The 21,892-nt window shown below is 35.5% G+C and overlaps 1 protein-coding gene across 1 annotated transcript; it reads right to left on the reverse strand.

The window, feature by feature from the left end:
- Window positions 1–2,281: 2,281 nt before the first annotated feature.
- LOC143229022 (uncharacterized) lies at window positions 2,282–15,136 on the reverse strand. The gene is made up of 2 exons (XM_076460667.1): window positions 14,931–15,136; window positions 2,282–3,226 (listed from the first exon to the last, which is right to left on the reverse strand). The coding sequence occupies exon 2, from the start codon at window positions 3,195–3,197 to the stop codon at window positions 2,640–2,642; it is 558 nt and encodes a 185-aa protein (XP_076316782.1). The 5' UTR covers window positions 3,198–3,226; window positions 14,931–15,136; the 3' UTR covers window positions 2,282–2,639.
- Between the last annotated feature and the right edge of the window lie 6,756 nt (window positions 15,137–21,892).

Consider the following 21,892-nt stretch of genomic DNA (forward strand, 5'->3'; position numbering starts at 1 on the left):
TCTTGTTGCGTGAAAATATATTAGTAATGCATACAACAAGATATCTCACACTTAGAATTCAAACTAATACTTTGTCCAATAATATATATTTAATCTTCGAGCACAGTATATCTTTATTGTGAGTCCGTCTTAAATAGTTTTTGTTTTCACAACATGAGTGTTTGGACGCTGCAAAAAAGTTTTATAAAATCTTAAGATTTCTCCCTCTAGGTGTTTCGTTAGTTGTCACACTTAACCAAAAACACAATAAAATAGTCCTAATAATATTTGAAATACCACTAATTTCTGTTTTCCACTAAATAATCAAATACTATACCATATATATTTTTATGTTGTTTTTCTAGTACTTTAAGTTTTGGAAGGTTTTTTTTTTGTTTGAGTTAACGAATTACACCTCAAGTGTAAAACCCTAAGATCGAGAACGATCAACATAAATGTATATTGAAATTATTAATTAATAGTACCATATATTTAGTAATATTTTTCATACTTTTGTGAGGGTTAGTTTAGGTTAAAATACTGCCGACCTCGAACATTAAAACGATAGAGGATAAATAGTTTGACTTTGGTGTTTTGATGAATTTCGTGCAAAGCTACAGAATGAGTAGTAATGCATCATCTACGTATTTAATTTTTTACAAACAATCCACAATACCACCTTTAGCTCTAGCGATATGCTTTTGATTTTAGAGACCTTATATTGTATTTTAGCTAAATAGCCAAAACCTGGGGTTCATTCGTTGTGTTTTACTACCACCACCTTAGAGAGCACACAAAGAAAAACAACAGATAATTACACACTTCATATTTTTACATTATTTAATGATATTTTTGAATTAAAATCGAACATTTTTTTTTTTACATTTACACGTATAAGGACAGTGATCCAATATATAAACGGTTTATTATTAGAAAAAGTGGAAAATATTTAGTTAAATATATATCTTAAAATCTGTCATTAACTATCAACAATATGCGAAACCACAAATGACGACACGAAAAATTCGTTTTAAGGAAATATATATATATACACAAGGAAAAAGCAAACTACATCAGTTTTGTGCTAACAGTTATTTACCAGTAACGACACTAAATAGATTTGCCTTAATTAAGTCCAAAACTTAGCATACTTGAATCTCCATTACGATAAATGAAACAGGTACTGTTTTAATAATTTACGTTAACTAAAAGCCTTAAAGTTTATTTATGACTTACAATATATATTGATGCCACGTTACTACAGGAAAACCCCCTTCTAGAGGCAGAGGTTCCGATATCAAAACATATGATCCATTCAGATATCTGTAGTGTGTATTGCTCTTATAAAATATTAAACTTTTTGTATGCCTTATTCAGCGCCATTGCTTTGACATATTTCTTTTAATTAATTATACTGTTGAATTAAATATTGAAATGTTTCTCACAACATCCTTTTCTGGTTGTTGTGGTAAACACCAACACTTTACTATGACTAATTGCTAACCGATACATTTCTCCTAATTTATTATGAGGTTGTACTAAAGCCAAAACGTTTTCTATGACATATTATTATTAGCTATGGGATCATACCAAACATTTAAGATACCTAAACGTTCTTCAAGGGGACTAAGAAAGCTTACGTCAGACAATAGTTACAGAAGTTTAGTCTAGTAGCTAATCCAACCATTAAGGAAAAAAAAAAGTACAAGCACAATATCAAAAGATATGTCATTCTGTATGCCATGTTGTGTCAGAAGATTAGAGGCACAGTGGTATGCCTGCAAACTTATACTTCTAGAAACCGGGTTTCGATACCCGTGGCGGATAAAGCCCAGATAAGCCCTTTTATTTATGCTTAACAACAAACAAACAAAACAAAATCAGAAAATCAACGTTATTGGTTAAAACGCCCTCTGGAGTGGTTACATGATTCCTATAGAATTAATATTTTGTGGGCTATTGTAAAACAAAGGGAAAGCTCGCTTCTGATGCCACCCACCATCATTCTCAACTGGTTCCGTGGTTAGAATTTTTAAAAAATACCAAAATATTAAAATCTGTGTAATCCATTAGTCCCATTAACTTCCTCATTTTTCATTATCAATTAGGAAATATGCGAGAAGATGACATACGTAGCGAAGTGCTCAAAGTTTTCTCGAGATTCTAAATCTTGAGATGATTCTTAAAGAATTTTCAATGGTAACACATCAAAAGTATCCTTGAATTAAATTCTTTAAATTGTTTTCCAGACAAATGGACTGTAGAAACCCTGCACACCTATTGAGTCAATGTGCGTTTTTTCTAATAGCAAAGCCACATCGGGATATCTACTGTGTCCATCGAGGGGAATAGAACCCCTGATTTTATCGTTGTAAATCCGTAGACTTACCGTTGTCCCAGTGGGGGACTATTGACTCAGACCTCTCCGGATTCATTTGCTAAGTTTTCGACAGTTGGTTGTCCTTAGAGCAGTGAACTGCTGAAGTGATGGTCTAACTCATTACGTTTTATTAAAACACTGATATTAATAATTGAAAGGAATGTATTCCTAATTATTTGGCAGCATAACCTAATTTAAATCAGCCGTGAAGAAAATCCTAGTATTGGTCAAATTGTTTTATTTACGTTTCAGTCATTAGTTTTATTTAAAGTTTGCTAAACTAACAGCTTAATTGTCTTATCCCCTCTTTTATGTCCCAGAAATAATAAACAAAAACTATTACGGCCTGTGACGTTGTCAAATGGATCAATGTTTTTGATATCAAAATTTGTCTTAAGTTTCGACCACCGCTGGTGGTGCCATCTGTTGGATGGGAGGGGGGTAGATTATTTGATTCCTGATGGTAAGGGGACCAGGCCTGAATGTGTCCAGATGGTGGCTGATACATGAATGGAGGAGGAGCTACTGCTGTATGGAAAGGAGTAATTGGTTGTGAAGGTAAAATCTTCCTGTCTTCAACTGGATGGACAGCTGCTTCGTTTGAAGTTTCCGCCAGGTGGCAACAGAATCCAAACGCACATCCTAAGAATCCTAGTGTCAGACAAAGAAACCCAGCTGCCAAAACACCTACAAGGAACCACCAGCTATTGTGGTCTGTAACAGTAGTTGATCGGAAAATAGATAAGACCATCGCTATCACTCCAGCAGCGACCACCAAGATCCCAGTGAGCGTAGCCGCACAGGAGGCTCCATAACACCCTCGTATTCCCGGTTTCATTACAGTGCTTCAACTGTCAGTTAGCTGCTCTATTAAAAAAAATAAAATTGCCAAATCTGTAAAAAGTCACGGAGAAAAACGTGAAGAAATATGGAAGATGCATGTTGTATGTCAAAAGAGCATTTCCGAAATAGTTTTTACTTCAACCATATTCTGCTATAAAACCTAGATATTAACAAAAACTGAAATTGTCCTCAGAATTGGACAGAAAACTATGTGGTCAATAAAAATTGGGGTAGTCCTTAAGGCTTAATGGGAAACTTTAGCATTAGCAAAATAAGAAGCTGTTTTAAGATTTAATAGATAATTATAAGGTTGATTAAAACTTGACGTTATCCTTAGTGGAAAATGTGTGTGTGTTTTTCGTATAGCAAAGCCACATCGGGTTATCTGCTGAGCCCACCGAGGGGAATCGAACCCCTGATTTTAGGGTTGTAAATCCGTAGACGACTTACCGCTGTACTAGCGGGAGGCTTATTGGAAAATACTAACGTAATTAAACAACAACAACGAAAGTTGTCCTTAGAATTTAATAAAAGGCACTAGTATTAATAAGATCTGGACCTGCAGGTTGGAACAAACGACTAAAATCTACGGGTCACAGGATAGAAATCAGAGCCCTTTCAGCTGCTAGGGCGTTAGATGCGACTTTCAAATTCCAGTTTTCGTTGGCAAAGAACATATATAGCCCAAAAGTTGGCCATGGATGTTGTTAATCATATCAAATCTAGAGTAACTTTATGTAGAATTAAAAAACAAGACAAAAAAACCCTTTAAAATTCGCGGTTGTCTTTAAGACTAAACGGAAAATACAAGGGTGTTAAAAACTAAATTTTCACCTTCAGAGTTGACGGCAAACAAACACCAGGTTCACCAAGAAAAACAAAGTTGGAAAACTCTAATGCTGAAAAACAAAACAAACGAACAATGTTCTCCTTACGACATAATGGATTTGAAAATTTAAAACTATTTCATTAAAGATTAACTGAAAGTTTTGTGGTAGCAACGAACGTAACGCCGTTCTCAGGCAAACAATGGAAATATAGAGTCGTATTAAATGCCATAACAAGTTCCCGAAAGTCTCTGGAACAAGAGTTTCTTGCGACTTTCCCACATCTATACACATTATCCTTTCTTACAAAATGTCAAAAGACAGAATAGTTTCCCAATTTTTCCTTTTTATTCTCAGTTCCTTCCCCCTGTCTCCAAATTATCTATATCAAAATATTTTTAAACAAATGGTTTGAGAATTTTAGGGTCAAGACTGACACAAAGGATCCATGGTTCACGACTTGTTCAAAAACGCATTTTAGAGCTACAAATGAGCTTTGACAGTGACTTTCACATTTAAATTTCTGGTCAGAGAAGAGTATCCAAAGAGTTGACGGTAGGTGCTACTGACTAACTGCCTTTTTCCTAGTTAATCAGTTTAAAATTAGAGTGGCTGTGTAAATATGTCGTGTGGAGTTTTTAAGGAAAATTCTTAAAATAAAACTATAAAAATCTTCGATAATTTAAAAATTACTGCAATCTCTTAATGATTATGGCCTGGCATGGCCAAGCGCGTAAGGAGTGCGACTCATAATCCGAGGGTCGCGGGTTCGCGCCCGCGTCGCGCTAAACATGCTCGCCCTCCCGGCCGTGGGGGCGTATAATGTGACGGTCAATCCCACTATTCGTTGGTAAAAGAGTAGCCCAAGAGTTGGCGGTGGGTGGTGATGACCAGCTGCCTTCCCTCTAGTCTCACACTGCTAAATTAGGGACGGCTCGGTGCAGCGGGCTAACAACCTGCTCACTTAAATACCTGTTGAAGAATCCGCAAGCGATTGCGGCCCTACGTTCCTTGATGGAATCTAATGGTGATAACTAACTAACTTAATGATTAAGGCTACTGTTACCCGAGCTGTTTCTTGAGTGTCTTTTCAAAAACCAAGTCGTGATTCCTAAATCCTTACGAAACGTTGCAAAATTCATAATACGGCAGAATTAATTGTAAGATATTAAATTTTTAATCATATTTTTATATTTCGTTTTTGTTTGTTTGTTTTTGAATTTCGCGCAAAGCTACATGAAGGTAATCGCTAATTTAGCAGTGTAAAAGTAGATGGAAGTCGGCTGGTCATCACCACCCACCACAAACTCTTGGGCTACTTTTTTACCAACTAATAATTACCTTCCTAAGGCGTCTTCAAGCGCTTCAGTTTATAAGACACGATTATTTGGGGTTATAAGACATAACTCTGGGTTATAAAATATAATTCCATTGTGGATATTATTATTTTTAGAAACAAGGCATGTATCTAATTAACATATACGAAAACATATTGATGGTTTTATGCAACAGCTTATAAGGGCATATTGTTGACCAATGTCATAAAAGCACGAAGATTTGATGTTTTGATTTTGTTTATTCGTTGCTAAGGGACGAGCGTGTAGCAGGAACAATAGAGCGCGTGATGCTTGAAGATTATGATACATGTATTTTTATTTTTAATACTACGTCACTAGGTCTGTACTTCGTGCATTTATCGTATAATCACGACATGAGATTAAAGAGTATTACATACGTTATTAAATTCTTTATGGATTTCTGGAACTTTCTTATAAGACTAATGATAATTTTTAAAAAAATTGCACACGTGCCTCAATTTTACCAAATTAATTTTTTTTTTAAATATTCGTGTACTACAATTAGCTGAATATTTTGGCTTATATTGAGTTTCAGTGTTTTTTTCTTAAATTTTCTTACTTCAAAAGACATCTTTCTTTTCCACAATAACTGTATTTGCAAACCAAAAATATATTTTAACGTTTAGATTACTTAGATCGGTTTCCCCGCTGGTACAGCGGTAAGTCTACGGATTTACAACGCTAAAATCAGGTGTTCGATTCTCCTTAGTGGACTCAGCAGAAAGCCTGATGTGGCTTTACTATAAGAAACCACACACACTTTGAGCGGGAGATTAAACACAAAGTGATAGCTTGTAAAAAAATATAATAATAAGATGAAAACTTTAACATGAATTAGTAAACATGTGGAATTCTCATGTTACAACAACAAAAGTTGCACTCGTGCAAAGGGAATCTTATTTCACAGTTAAAAAAAAGATTTGTTTAGCATTTATGGTAAAGCTGCTAAGGGTATCTATTACTCTCCTTCATTTTGAATTATGGACTAGAAATAAGAGAGCTAATCGTTACCATCCGCCATTTACGCTAACAAATCGACTGTCGGGCGACTTCATTTGGAATAGCATGAATGTAAGTTTCATTCTTCAGTTCCTTGAGGCTGCTGCAGAAGATGCTGTGGATAAATTTATCTCTGTGACCTATACCTTATTGATTTCATTTCCAGACAGAGATCCTTTTTGATTATGCTACCTACTGTTGCCTAAATCATTAGGACAACTTTTGCAACTAATCTGTGCATTCATAGATTCTTATCTGTTACAATATGCCGCACTTTGCTTACTACGGCTGAAGTACGACTTATTGCAGGTCTTTCTCTAGATAGTTCTGACGTCTCACGTTGATCTTTCTTTGTCCTAGTGCTGTTAATTGCAAGGGATATTCCCATTTTGGACACACTTCTGTGATTTGAATTTATGGATATTTTAAGACCAACTTTGTGTTCGGAAGCTCTGAACACATTAACGTTTTATAACTGACACATTGTATAAATGTTCTTGCACTAAAATGTATCTAATTCTACTATTAATTAACATGAACTACTGTCTAAAGCAAAATATGTAATTGAATTGAAAAAAAGAAAACAAAATCAGATGGACAAAGAGTAAGACATAAGCACACCGTTCTTACGTCCTGCTTATAAAAATATGTACTATTTTATCAGTTGAGTATTCTCGTTAATAATGGTATTTTCGGCCGTAAACTTAATAATTTATCACGAGGTAAAGGTAAGCTTAGGAGATTTAGGCTAGTTTTAAACCAATATAATAAATAAGCGAAGCAAATAATCTTTAAAAAACGTAATGGTATTAAACATTTCTACCAATACTGTTAACGAAAGCAGCACTAAAGAAATAACAGTGTTGACCTTCTGTGTAAATCATATAAAAATATTTTTAAACGTATGTATTAAGCTAGCAATGCAAAATAATCTTATTAACGAGCCTGATAGCCTCTCAGTGACACAGTGGTATATCTGACATAGGGTTTCGATACCCGCGGTGGGCAAAGCATAGATAGCTCATTGTGTAGCTTTGCGACTAACTTCAAACAAACAAACAATAAGCCTAATGCCTTCCAGTGACACAGTGGTATGTTTGCGGACTTGCAGCACTAGAAACAAAGTACAAAGCTTCACAAGCAAGAAAATACAACAGAAACTGTTTTGTATTCCAACTCACATTGCAAGCTAGAGCAACTCTTAAAAGAAAGAATAGGGTAAAAACGCTTTTAAATAATATGACGTATTGGCCAACAGGTTATAGATGTATGAAACATGCATTAAATTTTCTCCTGACGTCAAAATATTTCGTCAATCAACAAAGCAGTCAACTGTATATTAGGCATCTTTAATTGTACACAGATTAGTTTATTTCAAAAGAAATATTTTCTTAACTGTTCCTTGTTTGATTTCAGAACGCACTAAACGGTGCTCTCTTCAAGTGGCGACTTCCACTGATATTAAAAGTAACCAAAGTTCCAGTACACATACACACAAAACATTCTACTTTATTTAGATTTCTAAAAAAATAAAAATAAATAAATTTGAAGGCTAAAAATATTTATACGCACTGTTTATATTGTTTTTTTTAACAGGATTATTCAAGCCACTTGAAGCTTAACCAACGTAATAAATAACACAGCTGTTAAGAATCAGAAGTTTGATGGCGTGATAATTAAAGTGCTTAATAAGAGTCTTACCAATATAACTGGCCCGACATGGCCAGGCGCTTAAAGCACTCGACTCGTAATCTGAGGGTTAGGGGGTTCGAATCCCTGTCACACCGAACATGCTAACCCCTTCAGCCGTGGGAGAATTATGATTTGACGGTCAGTTTCACTATTCGTTGGTAAAAGAGTGGCTCAAGAGTTGGCGGTGGGTGGTGATGACTAGCTGCATTCCCTCTAGTCTTACACTGTCAAATTAGGGACGGCTAGCGCAAATAGCCCTCGAGTAACTTTGCGCGAAATTCAAACAAACCAATACAACTCAGCGAGCTAAACTTCTAGCTCCATTAGTAGTGTGCTGAAGTAATAATAACAACAATAAATGGATTATTTTATGATCATATGACTAAGTTTAATTAAATTCGTTATTTTTATAAAACCGAATGAACAAGTATAAAAACTTGACACGGTAGTGTTACAACATTCTTAAGCCTTCCCTCAGGGGTACAGCGACATGTCTGCGGACTTACAACGCTAGAATCCGGGTTTCGATACCTCTGGTGGGCAGAGAACAAATATACGTTGTGTAGCCTGGTGAAAAATTACAAACATTTTTAAATTTCTTGAAAATTTCTTATTTTGACACATAAAACAGCAATTTTTATGTTACAGTGGAACCCTTCTAAGCGGTCACCCCTTGAAAGCGGTCATTCAATCACAGTCCCTTTTTTTGTTTACATAATCCCTAATTATGTACAGTGGAACCCCTCTAATCAGGCCAGTTTGTCTCAGTCCCGAAGGTGGCTGCTATAGAGGGCTTCCACTGGATTTTTCAAAAGTAAAATTAAAATAATATATTTCTGTGATATTGCTGATATTGTACAAATAATATTAAACGTTTAAAAGGTAAGTTCACAAAGTAACTTACACATAAGGTTATTTTTTGCTATACTGAGTCTATTATTATTTAATAACTTCTGAACACACTGGGATTTTTTTGTTTGTTTGTTTCTGAATTTCTCGCAAGGTTACACGAAGGCTATCTGCGTTGGCCGTTCCCAATTTTGCAAGAGGGAGAACAGCTAGTCATCACCACTCACTGTCAACTCTTGGACTACTCTTTTACCAATGAATAGTGGGATTGACCGTAACATTATAAGGCCCCTACGGCTAAAAGGGCGAGCATATTTGGTGTGACGGGGATTTTAACTCGCGACCCTCATATTACGAGTCGAGTGCGTTAACCATCTGGTCATGGCGGGCCTAATTTAACACTTAATATTATTGTAAAGTTTGTTAGCACATTACGTTGCGTGTTTAAAATAATTATTGTTATTAAATAGACTGCGAGTATTCTGCGTGTAGGTGTAACTAAAGAATTAGTTACTTAGCAGTCCGCGAGAATTATACAGAAGGTGTAGTTAAATAACTATCGTTATCTAACACTAAACGAAGATATTCTGTTGAGCACAGTTGCATAATAATTATTTTTATGAGTCTACAAAATTATATTTTGTGAGCCTACAATGTAAGGTGTCGTTTAAAAAAATATTGGACACACTGTGACAGTAATGTGTTAGGTGTAGTTAAACAGGCGTTATTATGTAACAGTCTGCGACTGTACTATGTAGGGTGTACTACTCAATTATGGTTACTTCATTCACGAATGTACTGTGAAAGGTTAAACAACGACTTAACAATACACAAAATATGATAAGGCTAAAATAATTAAATAATAGAGTGTACTGTTGCTGTTACGTAACATAGTTGATGTCGTATCACTAAAGTTCCAATTAACTTGAATTTAATTAAATTACTTTAACGTTCGAAATTTTTTAAAATTAATTAACATCACGCTGTAACACAGCTAAGGCTTACCGTGTTAATAAAATGAGTCCTAAGTCAGCTGTTTGTCATAGTTTTTATCATCTACATAACAGAACGGAATCTAATGATTTCTGGCATTTTGGAAACGTGAACGTTATTTCCTTTGGTCGAACTAAAATTTGACCAACAGTTTACACTTATAACGTTTCAGAAATGAATGTGTCATAATAAGAAGTATTGAGAAAAATAACCAAAGGTTGATTTATTTTTTTTTAGTTTAGAAATAACATTTAGCGTCACTTGGGATTAATTATTGGAAAGATAAATACAACATAGCACTCACTTCTAAAACAAAAGATTTACTGAGATTGGTTCATTGAACATTAGATGCTTGCTTAATTGAAGGACTAGACGTGGTGAACTGTAGGTTGGGTCATACTGTGCCTAATCGCACTTCATACTTTCAAGCCGTGAGTGTTATAAAAGTGACAGTCAAACCACACTATTCGATTAAAGTACTTCAAAAGGTTACACTGTATGATTAGAGGACCTCAAGTGATAACACTATTTGAATGCAGTGTCGTAGGGATTGGCGGAGGGTGTTCCTGGCTAGTTGCTTTCCATTGAGTCTATAGTTACAAATTAAGGATGGCTAGGGCAGATTATCCTTGCCTAGTTTTGCGCAAATGTTCAAAACAAATTTGTATTGATAAGTAGAGCATGTCGATAAAACATTATTTGTTATTTTCAACCACTAAATATTAACACTACTGGGATTTAACGAACAGGTTCGCAACTACTACGTTCAGACCAGATTCAAGACTGCTATCAAGGGAGAAGACAGCAAGAGCCGCTGCCTATACGGGTAATCAATGAAATAGAAGGATTGGTCTACTGATGTTTTTAAAATCTCTCTCTCTTGACCCGGCATGGCTAGGTGGTTAGGACGCAGAACTCCTAATCTGAGATTAGCGGGTTCAAATCGCCGTCACGCCAAATATGCTCGCCCTTTCAGCCCTTTCCTGCAAAGCTACACGAGGGCTATCTGCGCTAACCTTCCCTAATACTAGAGAGAAGGCAGCTAGTCGTCACCACCCACCGTCAACTCTTGGGCTACTCCTTTACCAACGAATAGTGAGATTGACCGTGACATTATAACGCCCCCACGGCTGAAAGTGCAAGCATGTTTGGTGTGACAGGGATTCGAACCTGCGACAGTCAGATTGCGAGTCGAATTTTTTTCTCTTTGTTCATGTTAGTTATTGGAATACCCAATTCAAACTGCAAGTTTTACTAAACTATTTGTGTATAAAAGTCATATTACATAACTAGGGTTTCTCATTTTCGGTTTGAACAGACAAACTGTTAAAACACTTGCCGATACAAAAAAACAACAACAAAATGAAATCGTTTTTTCTCTCCAATAAACATCGGAAAAAGAAATTGGAAATGGACATTTAGATATGACATCTGTGGTTATTTTATGACGACTGCATTGCTTTGGAATAACTAACCTGAAGGAAAAAAACAAAACAAAAACATTTTGTCCGTTTGTGGTAAGTTTGTATTTATAGTTTCATATAAAATATTAGCTGCTCTTAGAAAGATTTAACATAAATAAAACTATACTCTTCAAAAAAAGAAACGCAAAAGGCAAAACATGAGACAAATTTTTAACAAGTTTATTCCGGGTAGTTTTGTATAACATGTGTGAAACTTTGCACATTCACTGCTGAACATCCAAAGTCTGCAAAGGCGAAGTTCACGCTCACTAGTTAATGTTTAACGTCACTCAACGTCAATAATGAGTATGCCCCCCGTCAGCATCAATAACTGCTTGACATCTCCTGCCCATGGAAGCGATGAGATGACGAATCACATCCTGTGGAATGCAAAGCTGCTGCAAGCTGAGGTAGAGTCTGCGGTTGAGGTTGTCGCCGTCGCAGACGTCGGTCCAACTCGTCCCAAAGATGTTCGATGGGGTTTAAATCTGGTGATCTGGAGGGCCATGGAAGAACGTTGATGTTGTGGTGTCTCAAGAAGACAGTGGTGAGTCGGGCTGTGTGAAGATGGGCGTTGTCATGTCGAAAAACGTCGTTGACGTACACAATGATGGGTTGCACATGGGGCCTAAGAATCTCGTAGACGGTTGCGTACTGTCTGATCGGAAATCCTACGCAGCCTTGGTATGGTTGAGGCAGTAGACGTCGCAGTGGTGGTCTTATCCCGAAGGTGACGTAACCGGATGTTGCGATCTTGCGCGGGCGTGGTCACACGAGGTCTGTCAGATCGTGGACGGTCACGAGTTGATCCATGTTGTTGGTGACGATTCCATAGCCTTGTGATGGTGCTTGGGTGGACATTCACAGCTCTGGCAACATCTGATCGAGATTCGCCTGCTTCCAAGCGACCAATGGCGTTGTTGCGTTGTGCTTCAGTCAGTCTTGGCGTAACTATATTGCGTGTCGGTGGTTTAACACTGAGCTATGGAAACCGAGAACCCGTCACTTTTATAGGGATTTTGCACATGTTGCACTTGCAGAAAATGCAGATCTCTCAAACAGATTTATTGGACACGAATGCGTTTTGGTGAAAAATCCGATGTTTTCCTCCGTTTTCAAAGTGCACAACTTTTATTGTCATTTTGGTCTGACAATCAGTGCCTTAACACGTGTAACATCACATACTCTGAGCTTGTAACGTTATTACATATATTTCTCTTTAAAATAACAAAAAATATCCCTTTTGCGTTTCTTGTTTTGAAGAGTATATGTTTTGAACCTGTTATTATTTCCATAAGGAAAATTAGCGTGCAGAGAATATGTAATGTGTTAGTATATTAAATTACAGATTAAAAGCGGAAACTCCGCAAAACAGATTTTAAAAGGTATCTACATAAAATTAAAAATGAAACCCTGAAAAAACACAAAATTTTAAGATATTTAAGTAAAACTATAAAAAGTTAAAAATAAACAATAAAAACAGAAGCCGTATTTATAAAAGTATAATAAATTTAAATTTTATCAGGCAAATCACTGTAATTATCTAAGCTGAGCCACAGAAGAAAAGAATTTTTAAAAAATCTTAAGCGACTCGGGTTTTGTAGTTTTGAGTTTCTTTATTTAGTATTTTTTGTTTGTTTGTTTTTTGAATTTCGCACAAAGCTACTCGAGGGCTATCTGTACTTAACACGCTTGGCCATGTCGGGCCAGTATGTTTTGTATCATTAAAACTTTATATATTACTATATAGCTAGCTAGGCTACGTATATATTGATTCCTACTTGTCTTTACACGAAATATAAAAATATTTTTTATCATACTTGTGCGTTTTATTTTTGTTAGATATATTTTATGTCCATTAATATGAAGTATGGTATACTGGGTTCGGTCTTATCACCCATCAGGATCTCTACCAATCTACCCTCAAATCTAATTATACGTCTAAAGTAGCGCATATATATATATATATATACACACACATACTAGTATCATTTTCAATAAAAGAAAAGAACCATCGCAACCACAAACTGTAGAGTACTATGAAAGGATTAGAGTCATAAGGTTCGTTTTGTATTAAATACAACTGTATTTAATGATAACTGAACTGTAAGGATAAAATAAATAGTGTAAAATATAAATCATAGGTTATAACTGTTAATACAAATGGAAACAAGCAGGAAAATCATAAAAAATATGTATTGTAGGAGTAATAAATTTCGTGTTTTATTGTTTTCGTTATAACCAATTATAACAGTACATATTCTTCCGGCTACATCTAATGGTAGAAGTTTCCACTTCTTGAGTTTCTCGGCCCAGCATGGCCAGGTGAGTTCAGGCGTGCAACTCGTAATCTGAGGGTCGCGGGTTCGCATCCCCGTCGCACCAAACATGCTCGCTTTTTCAGCCGTGGGGGCGTTATAATGTTACGGTCAATCCCCCTATTCGTTGGTAAAAGAGTAGCCCAAGAGTTAGCGGTGGGTGGTGATGACTAGCTGCCTTCCCTCTGGTCTTACACTACTAAATTAGGGACGGCTAGCGCAGGTAGTCCTCGAGTAGTTTTGCGCGAAATTTAAAAAAACTCAACAAATCTTGAGTTTCTTTCCTCATAGCAAAATTCCTTATTTATGTATAGATCAGTTAAATTTTTTAGTTCGTTTGATGGATAGCGTAATATTGATTTCTATTGACATGCTTATTATTCGTTCGAGCACGTCCTCAAATCGATTATCTGTCCTCCTGTGTCCGACTACGTGTAAGGTGACATCGTTACTATCATTTGAGAAGCTTTCTATCTCTTTATCCCAGTGACGCACAACGCTAGAAACCGGGTTTCGATACCATTTGTGTAGCTTTGTGCTTGTTTACAACCAAGCTTTCTGAAAGGTAGTTTGTATGTAGACCCATATAACCCATGTGCTCATCTATCCTGAAATTATGAACATATTTTTATGCCGGCGATTAATCTAGTTTGGTTTGTTTTGAATTTTACGCGTAGCTACAACAGGACTATTTTCACTAACCATCTCTAATTTAGTAGTGTAAGACTAGCGGAAAGGCAGCCAGTCATCACCACCCACCGCCAACTTTTGGGCTACATTTTTACCAATGAATAGTAGGATTGATCGTCACTTATAACGCCCCCACAGCTGAAAGGGCGAGCATGTTTGGTGCGACGGGGATTCGAACCCGCAACCCTCGGATTACGAGTCAAGTGCCTTAACCACCTGGCCATGCCGGGTCTAATTTGGTTTGAATGACTCGTGATACAGACGACAAGAACCACACTCGCAGATGACGTAAAAAATGAAACGTACCCAATTTAATAATTTTAAACTGAATGTCAAACTAGTTTTTGACTCTTTGAAGGAAAGCGGACATACTGAGGAATGATGGGTAATTCATTTAATTTCTTAAGACTTAAAGAAATGTATTGATTTTTCCCTTTAACATGCAATCAGCACTGTCAAAGTTGGTAAGAGCTGTTCGCATCAGGTTGGTTTGATACACGTAACATATACAGACAAAAATCATAAAACGAACGCCTTACCTTTATTGAGCTCAACCTTTTGCTACTGCTCTATTTTATGACAGCTAAGTAAGTCGAAAATAAAAGCAGTTCTGAAAATTGCTGTTGCACGAAGTTTGTCACTATTTCAGAATATCAGAGCGCCCTCTAACAGAGTACTTTGACACTAATGCATGATGTCATGAGCGAGAACCAGCTTCGAAGTTCGTAAAAGCGCCACGACACTTACCGGAGACTAGCAGTTAACTTTTATACTTATACATTTACCGACTTCTTGAGTATGACGTACAACGTCTTACCAGTTGTTATTATTAATTAACGAATATAGTTAAAAAAAAATCAAAATTCTTTGAAAGAATCATCTCAGCGTCGTGAAAGTAAGAAACAGCTGCAGATTTGTTACCATGACAACACAATAATAAACAGACGTCAACAATGGCTATGAAATGGTTTTATCAGGTTTCGGCGTTTAAACTGTAACTTGGAAGAAAGAAGCGAGCAGAAGATATTTTCTCAATTTTGGTTTTTATTGTTAACTGGAATATTTTTCGACACATTTATGACGAAGATGTAAAAACAGTATCTTACCGAACATTTTATTTTTTCTCTACACGTATGTAGGTGTGCGGGAAGGGGTAAAATAAAAAAGAAACATTACACATTTAAATCTTACTGTTATTTGACACTTATGTTCCTTTTAGTGGCTCAACAGTACGTTTGAAAACTTGTGCGAAAAATTCGGTTTTCGATATCCGCATTGTGTAGCTTTGTGCTTTAAAAGAAACAAATTTTTAGCGTTCATACGAAAATAATTTATGGTAAAACTCACAAAGTTTCGTTTGATAATATATGGAAACATTTATTTCCATATCATTTTTTATTTCCATACTTTTTTGTGTCTGAGAGATACAAAATTGAAGCAATTTTTATTTTCCTATGCGAAATGCATAACAAAACGTATTTCGACTGCTTTTCTCCAAAACACGAATGACCTTGATGCCTAACTGGCTACGTTCTCTCTACACTCGAAAACCAGACCTTGAATTACCTCATGTTCCTCATTTATACTCAAGTACCAACTTGAAAAACAAATTAACTGTGCCATCTTTTTAAAAACTAGTCAATTCTCTTGTAAAAAAAGGATGTGCACGAGTCTCAAAAGCGTCAGACTATAAGGTAATTAACGCTATCCACGATTCTTGCTGGTTATTAATAATGTCACTATTTTCATCTCGAATATTATCTAATACATCAAACGGGTTAAATGGCTAGGTAAAAGGGCTCCTGAGGCTCAGACCTAATTTAAAGCTTCTATCCCAATGAAGGGCGTCTAGTCAGTGGCACTCAATGCCTAAGGGATTACTCTTAACCGAATAGTTGAATTCTTTATTATATATGTAAGCCCCCACAGATAAAGTGAAGGATATTGCGTTTCGACTTAACGATAAATAGGTGTTTCTATGCGTTTAGTACCAACTTTTCGATTTACACTATCCACCTAAGTTTCTGTTAACAGATATTGTCTTTTTTGATGACGAGAAACTCACTTGAAATAAAAATGTATCTTAGAACGGCTGGTATGGGTACTAACACTTTTATTGATAAGGAGAGAACAACGTTTCGACCTTTCTAGGTCATATTCATGTTCTCTCCTTATCAATAAAAATATTAATATCCATACCAGCCGTTCTGAGATACAGATATTGCCTTTCTTTATATAATACAGCGGCCAACTGCTATTATTTTTATTCATTTTGTTTGTTTGTTGTCAAAGTTACACAATGGATTGTTTGTGGTCTGCTCACTACTAGTATCGAATCCCGGTTTTTAGTGTTATAAGCCACCCAACTTATCACTGAGCCTGGCCCGGCATGGCCAGATGGTTAAGGCACTCTACTTGTAATTCGAGGGACACAGATTCGAATCCCCGTCGCACCAAACACGCTCATTCTTTCATTCGTGGGGGCTTTACAATGTGACGGTCAATCCCACTATTCGTTGGTAAAAGAGTAGCCCAAGACTAGCTGCCTTCCCTCTGGTCTTACACTGCTAAATTAAGGACGGCTAATGCAGATAGCCATGGTGTAGCTTTGCGTGAAATTCAAAAGAAACCAAACTAAATGAATAATTTGATTTGATAAACAGAAATAAACCTGAGATCAAAGAGAAAACAAATGCACATACAATAAAGTATCTGTTATTCTAAAATACAATTGTATACAAAAGGAAAATACATCCATCCAATAATAAAATAAGAAGAAATAATAACCAATTATAGAAACTATCATGAATACAAATTAAGAAAGTAAAACTTGTCATTTCCAACAATCAGTGGCGACTAAATAAAAACAAACCGATCTTAGTTCTGGTTGTGAACTTGGAAAGCTTCCAAACGGATAAGGAAAGGTAAATTTTCCAAGCTTGGAAATTTGTCATTAGTTTGATTATCGACGCGCTACTACACTGAAAGACTCTCGCTAACATTTTCCGCCATCTGGTAGGAAATCAAAGGTTTGCTGCATACCAGAGAGCAGTGAGGGCATGTACTAGGGTGGGTGAATTCGTAAGACTGACATGTTTTAGTGCTCTTAAAAATTCTTATACAACTTTTGCTCTTCATAAAGTCCACCATGGGCCATGGTAGTCGGCGTTCTTGGTGTTTTCTGTTATCTCATTGCCCACTTTGGAAACAGGGTCGAAAAAGCAGGCTTCTAGCGAAGTTGTTTTGTTGTTGTTTTTTTAATCACATTTGCCTCATTACAGGGGCGTAAGATACCAACTGCAACTAAAATACCCCCTGTAAATATCGACACGACCCCTACAAGCAGAAAAGCAACCCAACGGATTCGATCGCTTCAAGGTGTGAAGCTCGTATTGGTTGATATCAACCCGACTCCTCCACAAATTAAGGTGGCTCCTATCAAATAACATGTCAGAACCAAAAACGGAATGATTTCCATTGCTAGTCAACAGTTCCAACGAAGCCTACGATGTGATAAAAACATATATATACACACACATTTAAGTGATTCTGAGCAAAAGCTGCCTTATTCTATCACTAAAACAGAAGAGGTGAACATGTGTTGTTTTAAAAAATGAATGTTCATAAGTTTAAGATGTTCTTTGATGTGCACGAATATTGTACAATCTTGTCTGCTTTTTGAGTTTTCAAATAATCTAAAATGGTTCTATTAGTTTTTCATCAATCTTAATTTCTTTGATTGTAACACATCCCAACACTAACCTACCTTCTTCAGTGATAATATGACACAAATAATGTTTTGAAAGGACCGTATTTTCCTGCAAGTACAGTTAAGTTTCATTTTAAAAAGTTCCAAATCCCTTCTCCCTTCCTATGAATCACTTGTAAGTTTACGAACTTATAACGCTAAAAAAAAAATATATATAAAAATTGAGGGTTGAGCTCTAGTGGTGGACAGAGTGCAATGATTCGTTGTATAACTTTGTACTAACAATGATATAGTTAGAGCCCCTTGCGGAGGGTGCTGAATCGATAATCTATTTTCAAATCTTTACAGTTAACAAATTACTAGGACAAACATGCTAAAGTTTTGTTTCACAAGTTTTACTTTATAAATATATTTCTCTTCCTGTAAATGGCGTGTATATAATGTTACAGAGACCTGAAATAAGCAAATAAAGCAGGTAAAAACACAACTATTTTTCTGACACATGTCTGGTAATCTAGTCGAACTGAAAGACTTCTAGAAATTTCTTTTAAACATTGTAACTGAAAGACACTAAGTAGACATTTTCTATACTTTAAAAAATTGTCAGTGCTTTTGAAGACAAGACGATTAACGTAATTGTCTCTGAACAACCAGTCTCTTAAAAACAATAATTGCGGAAAACCTAGAAGGGTGAACAGGAGACGTATTAAATCATGAACTTAATTTATAAAAACATTGGTCGTTGAAAACTGGAAAGTCATTCCATCAAATAATTAAGAATGTTGTAGAAAAATGGATAGTCTTTGAAAGGCAAAGATAATTATGATGTCAATATGTCGGTCAAGGAACCTAATTATTTCTCTAGGTCTTTATGTTGGTTATTTAATTTTTCCCTATTAGCGGTCTTAACCATTTATTTATACCTTTAGTTACACTATTATACTTGCAATGTTTATAACAATGATATATTTATTTAATACTAGCTGGAGTACCTGTCCCCTATATGGAAGTTAAGCAAATTCATGATTAATAAAACGTCATACTAGGTCAGGATTTTTTTTTTTTTTTTATAATTACATGTAAGAGAAACAAACTGCAAAACGCAGACTGAAATTTACCCATTGAAACGCCATACAAATTTTGGTAAAGATCCATCCACACTCTGCGAAACAGTTACATGGACAGATAACAAATAGTACTATTATATTTATACAGAGGAAGCAGTTAGTAAACAACATTCTTTGACATGTTATTACAATTCACAGCTTTAACAGTAAGCAAGATTAGTTTTTAGGACATGTATGACAAAAAGTCGTATACCTGTTTTAAAAACTAACCTTTTTTACTGTAAAAGCTGTTAATTGTAATAAAATATATTTTATCAATAAGTAAAGTCCAAATGAGACTATTAATTATTTCATATTGTTTAAAGTTTTGATAATTAATCTGCAACTGAATTTTTGGCATTGTTGCTAGTTGTAACAATTTTGACCCATGTAGTGTTCACGTAACGCTGTCCCTTGATAGTGTTGTCGGCTGTAACAAATTTAACCATGTAGATAAAAGGTGTAGAAAAAAAAAAGCCTATACGTTACAGATATATTTATACGTAAATGATATTTTAAATATTTTAACCAACGTTTCGCTTCTACAGCTCCATTAGGGTTAATACACACAACTGTTTTATATTAAAATATTTATTAAATTATAAAACTACTTATGTAGGTAACGTGTCGCACCATTCACTTTGCTTTTAGCATTTTTAATATAACGAGAGAAAAGAAGTCTGTTTACGAACAGTATAGGCCTCGATATATTCCAATATTTTAATGTGTTGGTCATGTGAACTTCATAAAATAAACTTTACCATTTTATAATAAGCAAAAATAGGCAATGTCATTACATTAAAAGTTCAAATTAACTTCACATGAATAAATTACTAGGTAGAATGTTTAAACTAAGCTGAAAAGCTGTTAAGCATAACTTTATATTGAAACTATAGTTATTAAAACTTTTATTTGCTAATAAATATTAAATTGTGAAAGACATGCTTTATAAAACCATTTGTAATAACGTATCTAACCAGTAGATTCACTTGTAGTTTTTTACCCGTCTAGATCTAGATTTGTCTAGATCAAATGATTCGAATTAGCGTGGTTACACAAATTAAATAAGGAAGTTATTCACACGGAAGTAGCAACACAACAAAATTTCACATTATTGAGAATAAAGTGATTCATCGTTTAAAGTTTCGAGCACTTGTTTTTCGTATTTAAGACACTTTAAAACAATGCTCTATATAAGAAACATATATTTTTGGAGTTTATTATGTATGCACAACTTATTATACATTATTGAAAATCAACACATTCCACAGAAATGTTTGTTTTTGTTTTCGGAAATTTCGCACAGAGCTACTCGAGGGCTATCTGTGCTAGCCGTCCCTAATTTAGCAGTGTAAGACTAGAGGGAAGGCAGCTAGTCATCACCACACACCGCCAACTCTTGGGCTACTCTTTACCAACGAATAGTGGGATTGACCGTAACATTATACACCCCCACGGCTGGGAGGGCGAGCACGTTTAGCGCGACGCGGGCGCGAACCCGCGACCCTCGGATTACGAGTCGCACGCCTTACGCGCTAGGCCATGCCGGGCCAAATTAAGGTTATAATAATTTATTAACACTTCGGAAAGCGAAGGCGAATTTAACTAAGTTATGCTAGTTGAGAGACGTGAAGAATTTAAAAGGTAAGAACCATTTCCCTCCCCTCAAAAAAACAAACAAAACAACAACAAAAATATTAATTGTAAGAAAATTTTGATGAGAACTCTATTTTGAAATATAATATTAATTAAAAACTTAAGAAAGATAAACTTTGTTTCATGAAAATAATTTTTTATATTATATTGCTTTTTGTTAATGGAAAAGTAAATTATATAACAAAGTTATTCAAATAGATTTTTATAGGGAAGTGCTAGTTGTGCCCCGCTGATTCAGCGGTAAGTCTACGGATTTACAATGCTACAATTAGGGGTTCGATTCCTCTCTATGAACTCAGCAGATAGTCCAATATGGCTTTGCTATAAATAAAACACACACTCAAGTGCTAGTTGTTTTAAACAATTTTATTTTGTATTCAGTATATATATATATATTTATAAATATGGATATATATTTATTTATATGGAAATATTAAGTGTTTAAAAATAAAATTCGGTTTTGAATTGTTATTTTTCTGATTTTTTTTTTTAGAACTGAGAGGTTTTCAGGGAAGATTTGAAAACTAAAGGAACAAGAATTGAAGGTTTATTTCATATATGTTTTTAATTACTTTTTCTGAAAGAAGATGGCGCAGCCAAGCGAATAACGTACCTGAACTCAAGCTCCGAGGGTTCATGGTTCGACACCCATTATCATGAAATCAATCCCTTCACTTTTGGATAGTGGCCAGGTTTGACTAGGATTCTATTTTCTGGATTTGTAGTAATAGAAGTTACCACTTCCTGTGTATTTTCTTTGGCACGTTGAACAGTTTGTTGAAATATTGCTTACTTTGCTGCATGGTCAGTTGCTTTGCAGTTTACTTTACGATGACCAAACGTTCCACATGCAAAGTAGATATTTTGTTTTTCTCTTTCATAACCTGGAAGAACGGTCAGCATCAAATAAACAATAGAAGGAGTAGTACAGCTCTGCCTGCTCACTGGATGCTTGTGCTACATTGCTAGGACATGTGCGAGGCTGGTCAGTTCTTCGTATGGCTCAACTCTGTTATGATAGAGGTTCCTA

The sequence above is a fragment of the Tachypleus tridentatus genome, chromosome 10, assembly GCF_004210375.1.
Source record: "Tachypleus tridentatus isolate NWPU-2018 chromosome 10, ASM421037v1, whole genome shotgun sequence".
Taxonomy (NCBI): domain Eukaryota; kingdom Metazoa; phylum Arthropoda; class Merostomata; order Xiphosura; family Limulidae; genus Tachypleus; species Tachypleus tridentatus.

Coding starts and splice junctions, on each gene's coding strand:
- LOC143229022 (XM_076460667.1), bottom strand. CDS start 3,197: ATGAAACCGGGAATACGAGGGTGTTATGGAGCCTCCTGTGCGGCTACG.